General features: G+C 48.3%; 1 protein-coding gene across 3 annotated transcripts; it reads left to right on the forward strand.

Moving 5' to 3' along the window:
• Positions 1 to 1,479: 1,479 nt before the first annotated feature.
• On the forward strand, positions 1,480 to 10,886 carry Ces3 (carboxylesterase 3). Of its 3 annotated transcripts, XM_036187792.1 has the most exons (13): positions 1,480 to 1,570; positions 2,559 to 2,763; positions 2,870 to 3,008; positions 3,175 to 3,308; positions 4,203 to 4,356; positions 4,471 to 4,575; positions 5,710 to 5,802; positions 5,920 to 6,060; positions 7,908 to 7,988; positions 9,119 to 9,266; positions 10,220 to 10,369; positions 10,513 to 10,591; positions 10,691 to 10,886. In XM_036187792.1, exons 1-13 carry the CDS (start codon positions 1,480 to 1,482, stop codon positions 10,884 to 10,886), a joined length of 1,716 nt encoding a protein of 571 aa, XP_036043685.1. The 3 variants fall into 3 exon arrangements, with proteins under 3 accessions (XP_036043685.1, XP_036043687.1, XP_036043686.1); XM_036187794.1 differs by lacking the exon at positions 10,220 to 10,369; XM_036187793.1 differs by lacking the exon at positions 5,920 to 6,060.
• Positions 10,887 to 17,493: the final 6,607 nt, after the last annotated feature.

Here is a 17,493-nt window from a genome sequence, read left to right on the forward strand (position 1 = left end):
TGAGGAAGGCGAGGAGGAGACTTGGGGCGGGTGTCTATGCACGGACTTCAGATGTGGCAAGGATGAGGCAAACGAGATAGTGTCCAGTGTAAGAAATTCTGTAGTCTTCCGGCAGCGCCTCTGCTTATTTGACCTTGAGCAAATGTGCCTCTAAATTTTCTGCTTAAACAAAACATGGCGGAGCATGCCTGGACAGCACTCGGGATATGAAAGGAAGAAGAGCATGGGTCTGAGGCCAGCCTGGGCTAATTGTGAGACCTTGTATTAAAAAATCCATGTGGGGCACCAAAGAGAAAGCATAGTGGTTAAGAGCACTGGCTGCTCTTCTGAACAACCTGGATTTGATTGCCTGGATTTGGTAATGCCTCTTTTACTCCAGTTCCAGGGAATCCAACACCCTTTTCTGGCCTCTGAGGACACTGTACATACCTGGTGCACAGATATGCATGCAGGAAAACATCCATACACAAAAAATAAAATAAATATGTTTTATAAAACATACACACATACATACCTATATATTCTCTTTAGAATAATAGAAAAGATGCCTTGTGGACATCTCAGAAATCATGAATGACGCCCCCCCCCATAATAATAGTCAAGAGACTATTAGTTCTTTGTTAAAGGCTGGGCTGGGATTCCTTCTACAAGCTCATTGAACATGGTCACCTCAGGATTCCAATATCATGGTGACACACTCAGCAGCGATAGTCAAGGACCAAGCAGGCTCAGGTCACACTTACACCCTCAGCAGACCTTCATGGTGGACAAATGGCACCAGGACTATGCATATTCAGAATGCCAATAAGGGGTCTTGATAGCTTGGTGGGTTTTCAAAAAGAGTGAAGCCAGGCAGAATTTTGCTGTAGGCTCAGAGTTCCTTTGGGATTCACTCAAAAGGGTAATGCCTAAATGGAGTCAAAATGGCTACCTGGGACCCTTTAAAGGTAGAGAAGACAGCAAAATGCCACCTAGGCTTGAAAAGTTGTAAACCCCAACACATAAGCCTATAAAAAGTACCATCATATACCAGCAAAGCAGTGGGCCTTGGAGCCAATCCCTCATCACAGTGTACATGGGCTGGGCTGGGCAACTTAGAGAAGTCTTGGTGCTTCAGGGTTTTAGTCTTGCTTGGAAGGATTCCTCTTTTCCCCTTGCCTAGTCCTCCTTCTGGGACTAGGAATTCGCCTTGAGTCTTACAGGAAGCTCAGAGTGTAGCTGACCTGGAATTCAGCTACTGCCATTCTAAGAGTGCAGCATCATGCCAGGCTGGAGCTGGTATTTGAACACCAGAGGACACCCTATTATCAGGCCTCTCGGAAGACAGTCCTTATTCTGTTCTGGGAGCAGCCAGAGCATACTTAACTCCAGAGCTGGCCGCCAACCAATTAGGGCAGACCAAGTTAATTTTTACAAGATGAAAGGTACTATAAAAGGTAAATCCTCTCCTGCTTTCCACAGCTTCTTCCACTGTCAGTTATGAGAAATATGGGGACAACGGTACAAGCTGGGGCCAGTGTCCCAGTCTGGGTGGCCTGTCTACTCCTGGCATTTCCCGCCCTAGGCATTGGTAAGACACACTCCCTAAACCTGCAAAGTGGGGCTTCTGGCTCGGTAGGAAACCTGAGGAAGGAGGGGACAAGAGTGAGGCAGGGACCAGTAAGGGTGAGCAGCCTTCTCAGGAGAGGGGTCCAGTAGAGAAGAATGTTGGCACTGTGTGTCCTTCTGAGCAGGGGTCTTATTATCTGTAGGATCCATGAGGAGATGATGGGTTATGATGGCGACGGTATTTATTTATTTTCTAGGGACTGATCCCAAGGTCTTAACATACCAGGCAAGCAAGCTCTACCACTGAGCTTATCTTTATGCTTTAAAGAGACACAAGACTTATTTTAATCAGTCCTGGTAAGACAACCAAGAGTGTCACATAGGAAGCTTACTCACGGTCCCCTGAAAAATGGAGGTGCGAATCACCCCAGGAGGCCATACAGGGAAGCCACCAGAAGACAGAACAAGTAAAGAGAAACTGAGAGACTTCCTTCTTGTTTTCACAAGTGGACTTAAAGTAACCAGGCTCCAGATGTCAAGGCATCTGGACAGAAAGTAACAAGGCTGACTCTCATACTGTGTTTAGCATGTGAGTAACCTGAGGTTTCAGTGGGCAGCAGGTCTGATTAAGCCTAGAGGATGCAACACAAGGTAAAAAAAAAAAGAGGAAGTCAAGAACAGCCATGGAGACAGGAGCCACGTGTGCTAACACACACTTGTAATCCTAGCACTGAGGGATAGAGGCAGGAGGATCAGGAGTTAAAAGCTAGCCACTATATAGCAAATTCAAGGCCAGAGTGCACTTTCTCAAGAATAAACAAATAGTAATCATGAAGACAACCACTTGCTGGAGAGCTCAATCATGATACTGTGTGGAGAGTACTCAGAATAGAACGCCACAAAATAGACACTGGAGAAACAAATGTTCCTTCATTCTAAAAGTCCAGCCTTCATCCATCCCCTCTTGGAGGCTGTAGACCCACCCAGCGACCCCTCTCTCCCGATCTCAGGACCAAATGTCCCTCAGCCTGAAGTGGATACCCCACTGGGTCGTGTGAGAGGCCGGCAGGTGGGTGTGAAGGGTACCGACCACCTGGTGAATGTCTTCCTGGGCATTCCATTTGCTCAGGCACCACTGGGGTCTCTGCGGTTCTCAGCCCCACTTCCACCACAGCCCTGGGAAGGTGTGAGGGATGCCAGCACCAATCCCCCAATGTGAGTACCCCTGCAGGAGGTGGGCAAAAGGGCAGGGTGGTGGCAACAGCTGGACACTAGGGTGTGTGGAGCTGACTGCTGGCTCTGGGATCCCCTTTGGCTGCAGGTGCCTACAGGATGTAGAGAGAATGAGCAACGGCAGATTCACCCTCAACGAAAAACTTCAGATCTACTCTATTTCTGAGGACTGTCTGATCCTCAACATCTACAGCCCCACTGAAGCCACTGCAGGGGCCAGACTGCCGGTATACAGTCCAGAGGCCCCCCCCCCATCCAGCTGTGCCATGCCATCTGCCCCTCTACACCCCCTTTTCCTAAACACTCTCAAAAGTCTTTAGAATACCCTGGGCAGCTAGGTGGGTGACTGGAATCCCAGAAGCTGGAGTCACTGATTCATAGTCATTTCTACAGGTCATGGTATGGATCCATGGGGGCTCTCTGGTAGTTGGTTCCGCCACCTCCCATGATGGATCAGCCCTGGCTGCCTATGGGAATGTTGTAGTAGTCACTGTCCAGTACCGCCTTGGGATCTTTGGCTTCCTCAGGTAAGATAGCCAGCCTGGAAGAGGACATTGCAGCCCTGAGAAAGGCCTTCTCATAAGAATGTAAGGGTGGAGGGGTTGGGAAGGGTGTTCAGCCAGTAAAGTTTGCTTGCTATACAAACGTGAAGACATGAATCGGGGGCCCCAACATCCATATAAAAGCTAGATGTGACTGCATATGTCTATAATCTCAGCCCGAACTACTCAAATAGAGATCCTGTTTCAAAAACTAAGAAGCAAAGCAGAAAAGCAAGATGCCCAATATTGATGTTTGGCCTCCATGTGTGTACACTTGACAGGAATTCATATGTGCATGCACTACACACACACACACACACACACACACACACACACACACACACACATGAGAGGAGAAGACAGAGAGGGAGAGAGAGAGGCAGAGAATATCCCAGGGCTCCATGATGGGAAGGGCCCAATCAAAGCCAGAACTGAACTTTGAACTTGGGTAAAGAGTGGAGTTAGAGCCCTAACACACACACACACACACACATGAGAGGAGAAGACAGAGAGGGAGAGAGAGAGGCAGAGAATATCCCAGGGCTCCGTGATGGGAAGGGCCCAATCAAAGCCAGAACTGAACATTGAACTTGGGTAAAGAGTGGAGTTAGAGCCCTAGCAGGAAATGGGGACAAAGAGCAACAAGCTCTATTATCCATCTGAGAGCCACCTCTGACTAACTGCATTGCTACATCTGCCCACACAGTATACTGGGAAAACAGGTGCCAGTGGTGACTCATAGCCAAGACAGGACTGGGGAGCAGAGGAGTGCCCAATGCCCTGGTGACTGATTTCAAAGCAAATTTGCAGAGTGCAAGAAAAAAATAATTATGTCTTGGGAACTATGTTGTGCTAATCACTGCCTTGCCCTGTCCCTAGTACTGGAGACAAACACATGCCGGGCAACCGAGGCCTCCTAGATGTGGTGGCTGCTCTACACTGGGTGCAGGGAAACATAGCCCCCTTTGGGGGTGATCCCAACTGTGTCACGATCTTTGGTAACTCTGCTGGTGGCATGATCGTCTCATCCTTGGTGAGTTATCACAGAGAAGTAGCAACTGCAGCCAGGTCTGAGAGGGCTTCTGTGGCCCCAGACCTCCTAGCTCTTCTGCCTGCTGACATCATCTGTCCTCTCTGCTGTTTCCAGGTCCTGTCTCCACGGTCTGCGGGGCTCTTCCACAGAGCCATATCCCAGAGTGGGGTTATCAACAACAAGATACTGAAGGAGATGAACCCATGGCCTGAAGCTCAGGTCCGCCTTTCCTTCTAAGTGTTGTGCCTCAAAACCTACTCTCTGCTAATCTTTGGGTCAGGTTTGGAGAGGAAGGAGTAACCACTAGGGAGTCACCAATAGGCTCAGAGGCAATGACTTGTGCAGTCCAGGAGGTAGACAGTCAGACATAGCTTTCTGGAGAAGGTTATCTCCGGTCCTTCCCTGGGGGCATTTTAGGGATCTCACCTTTCCCCAAGGATCCTTTGGGAGCCTTCCATTCCCAGCCACACTGTTGCCTACAAGATTTGTCCCCTTGTAAGGAGTAGCCAGAAGATGCCACCAAGAACTTCCCTGATAGGAACTGTGCACGCAAAAGCTTCAGGCATACAACAAAGTGATGGGTCATAGAAGCAGGAAGCCATCAGGTAGGGGCCAGCCAAGAAGAGAATTAATGAAGAAGTAGAGGGTAATACAGACACCTGAAAGACCATGCCTGAGAGTTTGGGCAGAATGCAAAGGCCTAGAAGAGGCAGAGAAACAAATCTAAGCCACATGGAGTGGAAGGTGGAATGGAGAGAGCAATCTGGAGGTCCAAGGTCAGGGAGACAGTGAAGGTAGAGTCTAGACAAGCTCTAGAGACACTGATGGGGTAAGTAATGAGCGGCTGGACCTATCATTAGTTCAGCTGGTCCTAGGCCCTGGCTGTGATGATGGAGTAAGCAATAACATTGGGTTTGAGGGATATTTCGGGAACCTCAGCAGGACACATTGCTCCTTGTCTGCCCAAGAGCAGCAGCATACCCCTCACCTCACTATAGAGGGGAGAGATTTTCTTACCACAAATTTCAGACCTCCTCTGTCTCTCTGGATGCCATCCCTCCAGCCTCTCAGCCCTGCTCCAAACTCAGCACCCCTTCCATTCCCTGCCAGACATGTCCATGTGTGTCCTTATTGGTACCACAAACTATTACTGAATTAGAAAAGGACACAGTCTCAGACAGATGAAGGGGACACAGGAACAGGGATCAGCCCCCCGCCCCCAATAAGCTGGTAGCAGGTCTCTCAGGCTAGCCTTGGGTCCAGACAGTGACATCACAGCTCAGTACAGAGAACAGTGCTCAAGAAGGGTGAAGGGTGTGTCTGAGAGGCAACATTCTTCTCGTCTGTCCTCAGACCTTTGCCAACTCCTTGGCCTGCAGCTCCGTATCCTCGGCTGAGCTGGTGCAGTGTCTGCTGCAGAAGGAAGGAAGGGACCTTAACAAGCAGGTATGTCACCTCTTGGGGGATGATGACAGACAATGTCGAGAGGGGCCCTGTCCAGTTCCTGCTGAATCAGTAGGCTGGGTTCTGACAGTCGGCCTCCTGCCTTGCTTTTTCCTGCAGAAAAATGTGAACATTTCCTACATAATCAACGACTCCTTCTTTCCAAGAAGCCCAGAGAAGCTCCTAACAGAGAAGCAATTCCCCACTGTGCCTTACCTCCTGGGAGTCAACAACCATGAGTTTGGCTGGCTCATGCTCAAGGTGAGTGTCCTCTGGCACCTGTGCTCTTCAAGGCCCTGCCCAGACAGTCTTCTCCACATCATCACCACAGCAGCCATGCTCCAAGCATCCTGGAACTGTCATTTGATGAGTGAGAAAGGGTGAAGGCCATTCAGCTTCACTTCACCAAGCAAATGCTCCCTATGTTGAAGACGCAGCTTTTGCAAAGTGGTCTTCTGGGAAGTGCTAACCTACAGCGCATTCTTGATGGTGGCTGGCTGATATATGCTATTCTGAGCAACAGGGGAGTGTGACTCTGCCTGAGAGACTAACTGACTAAGACTCCCGGGTTTCTGACAGCACTCAGCCACTGGGAACATGATGGGTTAGGTGCCTTCTAATCCAGTCTGTGTACACAGTGCCCGTAAGAGCGGCTCCACCATGCTGTACTCCTGGGCACCTGGCTTCATTCCTCCATTTTCACTTGTCTACTCACCTTCGCAGAACTTTTCTCTCTCCAATGATGCTGGAGACCAAACACAGGTCTTCCCACATGCTAGCAAAGTACTCTAATCCTGAGCCTACCCCTTAAGCCATCAATTGTTTTCGGTGGATGAAACCTCTCACAATGGAAGAGTCCATCATGTCTCTTCACGTTGTGGGTTGAGCAGCTGCTAGTATGGGCCACACCAGCTCACAGTGTAGTGCTCTGTTCAACGGACACCATGCTGTCAAAAAAGAAACAAAAGGCTTCTTGTCTTGACATCCTCTACTGAAAATCAATCCACCACAAAAATTGGCTTCTCTGTGCCAGGGCCTGGACACACATGAACTCAGTCCCACAAGGATCCTAGGAGGCAGATTGTTGACATTTTGTTCACAGATTAGAAAACCCAGGCACAGGAAGTTCAAGTAAGTTCATGGCCTGGTATTTGAACTCAAAAAGTCAGATGTCAAGTGCTATTAAAACTAGATATCTAAGCCAGGAACCAACGATGCTCCTGTAATCTACTCAAGTGGCAGAGGTAGGCATGTCTCAAGTCTGAGACCAACCTGGGCTACATCATGAGCTCTTATCTCAAAAACAAAATCACCTGTAAAATATAAAGCCAACATTTGCTTGCTTTTATTGCCTGAGGTCTTCCATTAGTTAGTTTCTGGTTTTGAGGCAGAGTCTCATCGTGTAGTTCAGCTGTCCTAAACTCACTGTGTAACCCAGGCTGACTTCAAACTTGAGCCTATCCATCTGCCTCAGCCTCTCAAGTGCTGGGATTAGACATGAGCCAACATACCAGGTAATGTGATGTTTTTAACTAGTACCCATGAGGTTCTAAGGTGAACCATGGGGGACCATAGCCCCATCCCCAGCACACCGATAGAAAGGCCAGGCATGACACTGGATGCCCATAATCCCAGTGCTGGGGAGATGGAGACAGGGGGATACTGCAGCTCACTGCTCAGCCAATCTAGCCAACCTGACCAACTCCAGGTTCTGTAAGAGACTCTGTCTCACAAAATAAGGTAGAAAGAGATTGAGAAAAACAACCAACATCAACTTCTGACCTACATGCACACAAACATGTTCACACAAACACACACAACACAAATATATATACATGTGTATACAAACACACATATGTGCACACAAATACATGTACACAGAGATACAAAAAAAGAAAAATATTAAATAAATATTCTCCTCCCTGATGATGCTGCCATGAGAAAATCAGATTTGTCTCAGTTATGTTTGTGTGCTTGTGGCTTTGACTACCCATGGCTCTATCATGAGTTTGTAAATGCTGGCCTAGGAATGCCCTCTTGCACAGGCCTGAGGATGGAGGGCAGCTATTGAGCTATACTGAGAGAACCTTTGGTGTCTGTCCCCACAGGTCTGGAATATCCTGGATAATTTGGAACATTTGAGCCAGGAGGAGCTGCTGGAGATTTCAAGGCCCTTCTTGGCCCTTATAGTAAGGTGAAAGGAAGGAGGGAGGGGTTTGCTGGGAACCTCGTACAACACTCTCTGATCCACTCCCAAAGCTGCTTATTGGCCCCCAATCTCTGGCCCAATTGTTGAATCTTAATCCATTAAAATTAAAGAGACCAGGAGTGGTGACTCTGGACCATCATCCCAGCATTCAGGAAGTTGAGGCAGGAAAACTGCAGAAAATTTTAGGCCACCCTACAGGTTGCAAAGTAAGTTCTAGGCTAACCTGGACTACAGAGTGAGACTTTGTCTAAAAAAAAAAAAATTAGTTTGAAGCAGTATGGTTCAAAGGGGATCCCCATGGAAGACTACCCCTTCGGGAGTACACCCTACATACCCAGGACAGTGTCATGCTCAGCATACAGCTAGGCATCCATCTTCTTTGGTTCCCATGGCAGCTCTGTGAAGCAGAAACTGTCAGTACCCCTGTTGCACAGATAAGAAAAGTGACCCCAGAGCACAAATGTTAAGATCTCATTGTCAAGTATGGAGCTAGAGTGACCTGGGATCAGACAGGTCCCAGCCCTGGTCACTTGTCCAGTTCTCCAGTCCCTCTGAGCCCACAGCTCCACTTCTAATGGAGACGATGCTTCCTGCTCACCTGAACTCTCCTAGTGAGACTGGGCACTGTACGTGAAGAGCTGACTAGATAGCCAGGCAACACTTATGTGTGCTCTCTTCTTTGGAAACCCCAGAGCCCTCTCCTTCATACAACCTCATTGCCGCCTTCTGGAATTATGAGACACCCCCATTTATTGCTTATTCCCAGTTGACTTCTACCTAGCAACTGCTTCCAAACCACACTCAGTGCTGCAGACTTCACATAAGCTTCCAAACAACTTACTAGATGCTGACTTTCAGAGTAGTCCAGACACCTGCTTGATGTGGGGCTGACAGTGGCTGCAGGGCTAACACTCAACTCTACACTTGAGCTTATCCTACCCAGACACAATCTATTAATAAAACACCCAGGGAGGCAGGGGGTGGATAGCTGTCCCCTGGAACATGAGCCCCAGGATGTGAAAGAACGTACAGTAGAGGATGTGATGATCTGTAGGAGGTCTGCCAAAGCTGGAGCACCTGAATAGGCCTGAGCCTGACCTCTCACTCCAGGATATACCCCCTGAGATTGTGTCCACCGTCATAGATGAATACCTAGACAATGGCTCAGATGCATCAGCTGCAAGGTATGCCCTCCAGGAACTACTAGGCGATATCGTGTTTGTCATTCCTACCTTGAACTTCTCAAGACACCTCCAAGGTAAGCCAGCTCTTGCCACCTGCCCTGACTTCCCTGTACCATCACAGGTGATGATGTAGCTGCTGATAGGTATAGAGTCCCCTGATGCCCTGCATCCCACACCTGTTGCCGCCTCCAAGCCCTTTTTCTTTGAGATGCAACATCACAGAAGTGGATGGCACCTCTGGCACAGTACTTTGCAGATGAAACAGAGGTTCCTAGAGCTAAAGTGACCTACGCAAAGGTTCCCCAGCAGGGCTCATCACTGAGTGTTTCTTGGGGAATCATTCACTCAGTGAGAAACTTGGTTCTCTGTAAATGCTTCCCCCAAACCTGGCACAGTCCTATAACAGCCCAGATTCTTAACCTTATGACTTCAGGCAAGATTTAGAGGTTTTTCTCTGGACTTCACTTTCATCATATGTAAAGGGAAAATATAGTGAAGGTTAATCTAAAGCAGTAATTCTCAGCTTTCCTAAAGCTGTGCCACTGTAACACAGTTGCTCATGTTATGGTGATCCCCAACCACAAAATTATTTCGTTGCTACTTCAAAACTGGAATTTTGTTGCTGTCATGAATTGTAATGCAAATATCCAATATGCAGGATATCTCTTATGTAACCCCCAAAGGGTATCGAACCACAGGTTGAGAACTGCTGATCTGAAGGTCATCCTGAGTGTGGAACAAATGATACAGCTCACAGAGGTATCAGGCAGGCAGGATATGTTGACTTCCATCCCAGCACTTAGGAAGTGGAGATAGTAGGATCAGGGGTTCAAGGTCATCTTTGGCTGCATAGTAAATCAGAGGAGAGCTCAGGAATTCTTGCTGTCTGTCTCTGGTCTGCACCATGATGATGATGATGATGATGATGATGATGATGATGATGACAACTGATGTCATTGCAAGCTTGTGCTGCCAGATGCCCTGATTTAACTGTGGGCACCTAACATGAATCCTGCCTTCTCTGTAGATGCCGGGTGCCCTGTCTTCTTGTACGAGTTCCAGCATATACCCAGTTCTTTTGCAAAGTTCAAGCCAGCCTGGGTGAAGGCTGACCATGGGTCTGAGAGTCCATTCATTTTTGGAGGTCCTTTCCTCACAGATGAGAGTAATCTCCTGGGTAAGGACAGACAAACATTCAATCCCTAGGCTACAGTGCTCCAAGGTGGTCTTTGAGGAACAGAGGTTTCAGTTTGTACCGGGGACCTTTGGGCATAGTCCAAGCCTCACTTGACCCTGATGCAGATCTGTCCCTCCTACCAGCCTTCCCAGAGGCCACAGAGGAAGAGAAGCAGCTAAGCCTGACCATGATGGCCCAATGGACCCAGTTTGCACACACAGGGTGAGTAGGATGTAGCACATGCCAGGCTTGGGGCCTCACATCTGCCCCTACCCAGGGCATAGGATCAACCCTTGGTTCTCACTCGTTCCTCTCACCCAGGAACCCCAATGGCAAGGGGTTGCCTTCTTGGCCCCAGTTAAACCACTTAGAACAATACTTGGAGATTGGCCTAAAACCACGGACTGGGGTGAACCTAAAGAAGAACCGGCTACAGTTCTGGTCAGAGACACTGCCCAGAAAAATCCAAGAGTGGTACCAACAGCAGAAGACCAGAAAATCTCCAGAGGAACTCTGAGGCAGAACCTACCTGGACCTTCCTGACTGGGGCCAACCCAAAGAGTAATGGAGTCCCAGCAGGGTAGCCTCTTTCTGTTTCTACCCAGAAACTTTAACCTGGACCAGGCTGATGTGAGCACATGTTCCTTAAAACATCAGCCACTGCAAGACAGGTGCAGTACACTAGGGGAATGTCACCACACTGGTTTCTGCCTCTGGACCCTTGCACAAGCTCCTGCTTCTTCCTGGGGTGTCTTAAATCCTTGCTCTATGGCAAGATCCAGCACATTACTCAAGCTCATCAGAGGATCTGTTCTCCTGGGAAACCTCCTCTGCCTTTTCTAGGCCATGTGTGCCCATTAGAACCCAGTCTACCATGAGCTCACATCGTCCATGTCTGTGTCATTGTCCCTCCCAGAGAAGGTCTCTGAAAATGGAAGTAGATCACCTCACTCTGTCACTCGTGGCAAGATTAGGCAGGACCTGGAGGCAGGGAGTGTTTCATAAATGAATGACAGGCAGAATCTATGATCGTGGATTCTAGATTTGAACCCAGACCCTTCAGGCACCAAAATCATGTTCCATCCCCCACAGATGTCCACCCTGACCAGAAAGGCGACCTCCAAAGACAGAGCTCTGTTGAAATGGAAGTCTTGGGACACAGGGGACCCTAGCTTCGAACAAGCCTAACACCTAGAGGTCTCCAACCAGGACCTAGTCTCCTTCTCTCTACTTCACTGGCCTTTGCTTCTGCACAGGGGAGAACAGAATCCAGCAAGGTCACCCTCACCAGATACCGTCTTTAGCTTCAGGGCCTGGTCTCCAAGCTTATAGACAAAGGGCAGGAGATCCTCCCTTGCCTCCCAGTGGCAGAGGACAATCACAACAATCTGCCTGCACCTCATAGGACCCACCAGGACACAGCAATGAAGGTCAAGACAAAGGGTCTGAACTTGGTACAGCGGTCAGCACAACCCTAGAGTACCCTCTCAGGCCACAAGTTTTTAGAGTAGGGTATTCATGTTCTTTTTCAGAATCAATGTTTCATTCCCTTAAAACATCTGAATTTTGAGACTGGAGAGGGGGTTCCCCAGGGATAGAGCATCTGCTAAGTATGCAAGAGGAACTATTCAATGCCCGGCACACACTCAAAACAAATCTAGATTTTGATCCACTTCCCAGTGTCTTGCCTTGTCCCCACTATCCCATCTATGAGCCCTGGTACCACAAAGAGCTTCTCTGTCAGACTGCATCATGGCTGCTAAAGGTTCCATGGAAAAGCATTCGTAACTGGGGCAGTCATGCTCTGGGAAGTCCCTTTGAGCAAGGAGAGACACCAAGTGGATAGGCTCTGAGCCCCGTCATTCCCCCTATTCAAAAGCTCCCCATGACGTTCTGTTCCTCTTAAGGTGGGTTTGAGGTCTTTCCATGGCATTAAAGTTTTGCTGTTCTCAACTCCTTCTCCCACCAAAGAAGTTTGCCCCATAAGCTGATAGAGAGCCTGACAGCTATGAAGAGGGACCTAGTGTATGTTTGTGATGACACAAGAGCTATAAGAAATAGGCATGCGTGACTTGGGGACAGGGAAGAAGGGCCATCTGAGCCAAGACCTGAAGATAAGTAGAGGTTACTCAAATGGGCAGGCCAAAGTATAAAGAGGAGACCTGAGGAGCAATGGGGCAAGGGCAGTAGTTCTCGACCTTCCTAGTACTTTACTACACTTTAATACAGGTCCTCATGTTATGGTGACCCCCAACCATAATGTTATTTTCGTTGCTACTTCATAACTGTAATTTTGCTACTGTTATGAATCGTAATGTAAACATCTGATATGCAGGATATCTGATATCTGACCCCTGTGAAAGGGTTGTTCAACTCCCAAAAGGATCATGACTCACAGGTTGAGAACCACTGGCCTAGAAGAAGACACAGCTGAGGAAATACTGCTTTCTATGGACAGACAGACATATCAGGGGGGCTTCACTGTGATCATATCTTAGACTTAAGAGCAAGATGACCCCGGAAAGATTCTAACCAGGAGTGACATGAACAGATGTGCTATGCAGAAGAGAGGATGGGACAGTAGGGTGGGGAAGAGAAAGCAAGGAGGAGCCAGTGCATTTTCCAAGGTAGGCTCCTTTGTTTTGTTGAGACAAGACCTCACTTTGTAGCCCAGGTTGGCCTGAAACTCACTGTGCAGCCCAAACAGGCCCCAAACTGACAGCAAGCTTCCTGCCTCAGCTTCTCAGGATCAAGGATTACAGGTGTGCACTACCACACCAACTTTCTGCTGGGCTCTTGATGGACAGTCATCGTTCATAATGACTAATGGGATGCAGAGGCAAGGAGAAGGAAGACTCTCTGGGAGCAGTATTCACAAAGGAGCTTGAGGAGCAGAGGGTCTGATGTGTGATGGCTTCCTCCCCATGGCCTGAGGCCATACCACACCTGCTTTGATGCTGCCATCTCCAGAGGTTCCTGGAATAGAGTGAGTGAACCAGCTGGTAAGGCCACAGTCCCTGCCTGGTGACAGCTTCTCTCCACTCAGGGAGGAATAATAGTGCTGGAAGGTTCCCTGAGATTCTATGCCTCTTGTCTTTCCATTTTCTTTGCCTGGGCCACCAGCCCTGAGATTCACTGAACATACCTCCCTTGCTGGCCAGATGTCTTAGCAAACAGATGTGCTTGTTCCAGGGACTCAGCAGTCATGTAAAACTGAGGCTACTATAGAAGGCACAGCTTCAGATGAGGAGACTGAAAGGGCTATGTGTTGGTGTGGTATGGACACCAGGGGGCACTGCAGGACAGGACTCCTCACCAGACAAAGGGCTAGACAAGTCCAAGTTTAGTTCCACTCACTCTCAGGCTCAGATACAAGCACTGACTGATGGGCTCTTCAGTATGAGTCTACTCTTTGCTGGATGTGTATCTTAGGTCATGTTTCATTTTCCCTTATTTTGGGTTTTGTTTTTTGTTTTGGGGGTTTTGGGGGGCATTATTTGTTTTGGTTTGGGGTTTGGGGTTTGGGGTTGGGTGTTTTGTTTTGTTTTGTTTTTTGAGACAGGGTTTCTCTGTGTGGCCCTGGCTGTACTGGAATTTGCTCTGTAGACCAGGCTGGCCTTAAAATCAAGAGGTCCACCTACTCTGCTTCCTGAGTGCTGGGATTACACCACTGCCTGGCTGGTTTCGGGTTTTGTTTGAGGTTTGTGCGATGCAGGTAAACAAATCCTTTACTTAGGACTTAGGCAGGTTCTTTGTAGTCTTTGTCCCTCAATTGTCCCATTTGTAAAATAGGTGTAATGACATAATTCCTTCCTGTCTGCCATGAGCATTTGAAAGATGATTGACCACAAAGTGCCTAGATGGTCAGCTAGCACCCAGCAAAAGTTCAACAAATGTCCCCTGGCCAAGGTATGGGCACACATTCCAGGCACCTCTAATCACCACTTAAAGATTAGTGAACTGGGGCTGTTAGAAGTGTCACAATTTTAGCATGAGTAGCATGGGCATCTTCTACCTAAAAACAACCTGGAACTTATAGAAGCCCAGGGGATCCATGGGATGATGCTCTGAATGGCCCTAAATGGAGAATGATTATTATGTGGGAGCCCCAGCCCTTCTTGGGGGTCTTGGGGTCACTGTGGTCTAAGCTCCTTCCCTAATCTGACTGTAGCCCCTGAAAGACCCCAGACCCCTGGGATACTCTCGTCTGCGGGAGGGCACCCCAGAAACCAAGATTCCAAACCAGCAGATACAACACGCAACAGGACTTTATTCAGCGCTGGCGAGAGCGGGCTCTCTGCCCTGGTCAGTCAGAGAGCCCTGAGCAGTGGTTACAAGCATTTTTAAAGGCAGAAACTACAAAATTAGCATAAGATACCAGGCGCCCCGGGTTTGGCCCAATTTAAAAATCATCATATATTTCAGCAATCATTTTGTTACGCGGGAAATTTTGTAACACTCGTTGTAAACTGGTTGGCTCAGGAGAGGTCTAGGGGGAGCGGTTACTCTGGAGGGGAGTTCGCATAGTTACAGGCTTGTGATTGGCTGACATTTGACCAGGTTTGCTGGACTCGCCAGATGGTCCTTATCTTGGGTCCCATTTGGGGAATTTTTAAACAGAGATTTATTATTATTTTTTTTAATCTATAATTGCAGACCTTGTCCCAAGGCTGACGGCTGGACTTTGAAACTTTTTACTTATTTCCAGGGAGAGGATGGGTCAGTGTCTAACGCAAGCAAGTTTACAGAACCAAAGTCAGCAATTTGCAATTGTGAAATATATCTCCAATTTTTTTCCTCAGCCCCCACCCACCCACCTTGGGATTTTAACCTGCTACTTACCACCTCTACACATGTTCCTGGCTTAACTTATCTAGTCCCTAAAACCATTTCAGGGACAAAAGAGGCTCTGAGGGGGACATTAGTCCTGCTTCTTGGCAGGTTCAGTCTTCTCTCCCTTGGTGAAATAACACCAATCTCCCTTCCCTTCTCCCTGCTGGGGCTCACAGGCCTCCCTTCCTACCAGCCCTGGCTCTTGGGCCTTGTGTTATCCTTGCCCTTTGAGTCTTCTACTCAAGTGGCATTGCCGCTCATAGGGCCCTGAGCTGACCCCCCTTGATCCTGATGGCATTACCCAGGGCCCCAGGGCACAAAGAAGGAGTTAACATAGTTAATAAGAGCCCACACTCACTAAAATTTGTCCTCTGTACAGAGGGATAAAAACTGAGAACCGGGGTTGGGGATTTAGCTCAGTGGTAGAGTGCTTGCCTAGCAAGCTCAAGGCCCGGGGTTTGGTCCTCAGCTCTGGCAAACAAAAACAAAAAAACACTGAGAACCAGAGAGGGGCAATGCCTTTCTTACAGCCACCTACGGAGAGGACAGAAACAGGATTTTTATTTGGAGGCATGCTGGCCTCTGTCTCCACAATGTACCCTCCTAAAGTAGGCTCTGCTGACACTGGAGTTCTGGAGTTTGGGTAGTCTGACTTATGTGAGACTCTGTGACTGTGAGAAGCAGCAAGCCAGAAAGGGAGTCCCAAAGAGAGTTTTTTTGGTTTTTTTAACAAAATGATGAACTCAGGTATTGGCTTCGTGGATGACTGAGAAATAACAGGCCAGCACCATTGTCACTTAGGCACCTGTGTGTTCCCTGCCCTCCAGACCTTCTCTGTAGCCCCAGGACAGAGTAACATGTGCAATGTTCCTTCCATGGCCTCAGCACCACCAATCGGGTCTGCAGATGTAGAGGGGCCTAGAGAGTAAAGAGCCAAGGACAATTAGCATCCAGATATCCTTCCTCTTCATCCCCAGGCCCAATTCTACCCACAAACCTGGGAAGAGAAGGCTGAAATATACCATGATTCCTCTTGAATAATCAAACAGCAGTCAGTGGCCATCTGGCTTCTGGCTTCTCCTGGGAGTAGGCGGCCCCTAGAGTAGGCTCAAAGCAGCAGGGACCATGTGATGGGTGGTCAGAATCCTATCATCCTTGGTCTTGCCCACAGGAATTGGTGCCCAGCCTTCTTCAGGACCACCCTCTATAGAAGAAACAGCAAGGATTTGTCCCTCTCCCTCAAGGACTGGGAAATCTGACTCATGGTATGCCAAAGCACAACCCAGTCAGAGTCTTTATGTTCCTCTGTGACCCTCAGTCCATAACATGGCCAGACCCCTGGCCTTTTCCAACCTCATAGACTCTCTCCCTGCCTCAGTCCTTAGCCTGTGGTCTAACCCCTGCATTGCTTGCCAGGAACACTGGGCTTGGATCAAACATGAGATTGATACTCAGAGGTGCCAGGATTGTGGGAAGAAGACAGTATTGGCAGGAGCAACAGGTGGTCCTTGACAGTGTCTAGGAATCCGGGAAGTTGTGGCACATGCGCTGATTCCCAATACTTGGAAAGCAGAGAGGCAAGTGGATCTCTGTGAGTTTGAAGTCAGCCTGGTCTATGTAGTGAGTTCTAGGCCAGCCAAGAGTTACATAGTAAGACCCTTTCTCAAAAAGAAGAAGGAGGAGGAGGAGGAGGAGGAGGAGGAGGAGGAGGAGGAGGAGGAGAAAAAGAAGAAGAAGAAGAAGAAGAAGAAGAAGAAGAAGAAGAAGAAGAAGAAGAAGAAGAAGAAGAAGAAGAAGAAGAAGAAGAAGAAAAAGAAGAAGAAGAAGAAGGGGAGGGGGAGGGGGAAGGGGAGGAAAAGAAAAATCTATATTTGGACTGTCCCAGGTTGAGGTCAACCGAAAATTAGAGATGGGTAATATACATGCTCCAGTTCCCTCCTGATTGGACTCAGATATTCATAAGGTCAGAGCTCAGGTCCATAAGATTCCAGGCCCTTCTGTGAATAATCAGGGCAGTCACTGGAAGCCAGGTTCTAGGCCAGGCTCTCTCTAAGTTGGGTAGAGAGAACTAAAATTCCAAATCTGTCCAATAAGTCTAGACAAGTTGGTCTTCTGTAAAAGGCTAAAAAGGTCTGCCTTTGTCTTCTGTGGGTGTATATCCAGATAGGGACCCTGGACAGAGATAAGCTGGGATTTTTTTTAGGGTATCTAGTAGTTCAGTTGCTTAACAGTGCAAAGAAGTACATCCCACATGGACTGTATTTGAAAAAGAATGATGTTGGCCTCTGTCA

This window comes from Onychomys torridus, chromosome 5, assembly GCF_903995425.1.
Source record: "Onychomys torridus chromosome 5, mOncTor1.1, whole genome shotgun sequence".
Classification (NCBI taxonomy): domain Eukaryota; kingdom Metazoa; phylum Chordata; class Mammalia; order Rodentia; family Cricetidae; genus Onychomys; species Onychomys torridus.

Coding starts and splice junctions, on each gene's coding strand:
- Ces3 (XM_036187792.1), top strand. CDS start 1,480: ATGAGAAATATGGGGACAACGGTACAAGCTGGGGCCAGTGTCCCAGTC. Junction 1,571..2,558: donor ATTTCCCGCCCTAGGCATTG/GTAAGACACACT, acceptor TCCCGATCTCAG/GACCAAATGTCCCTCAGCCT. Junction 3,309..4,202: donor GGGATCTTTGGCTTCCTCAG/GTAAGATAGCCA, acceptor CCCTGTCCCTAG/TACTGGAGACAAACACATGC.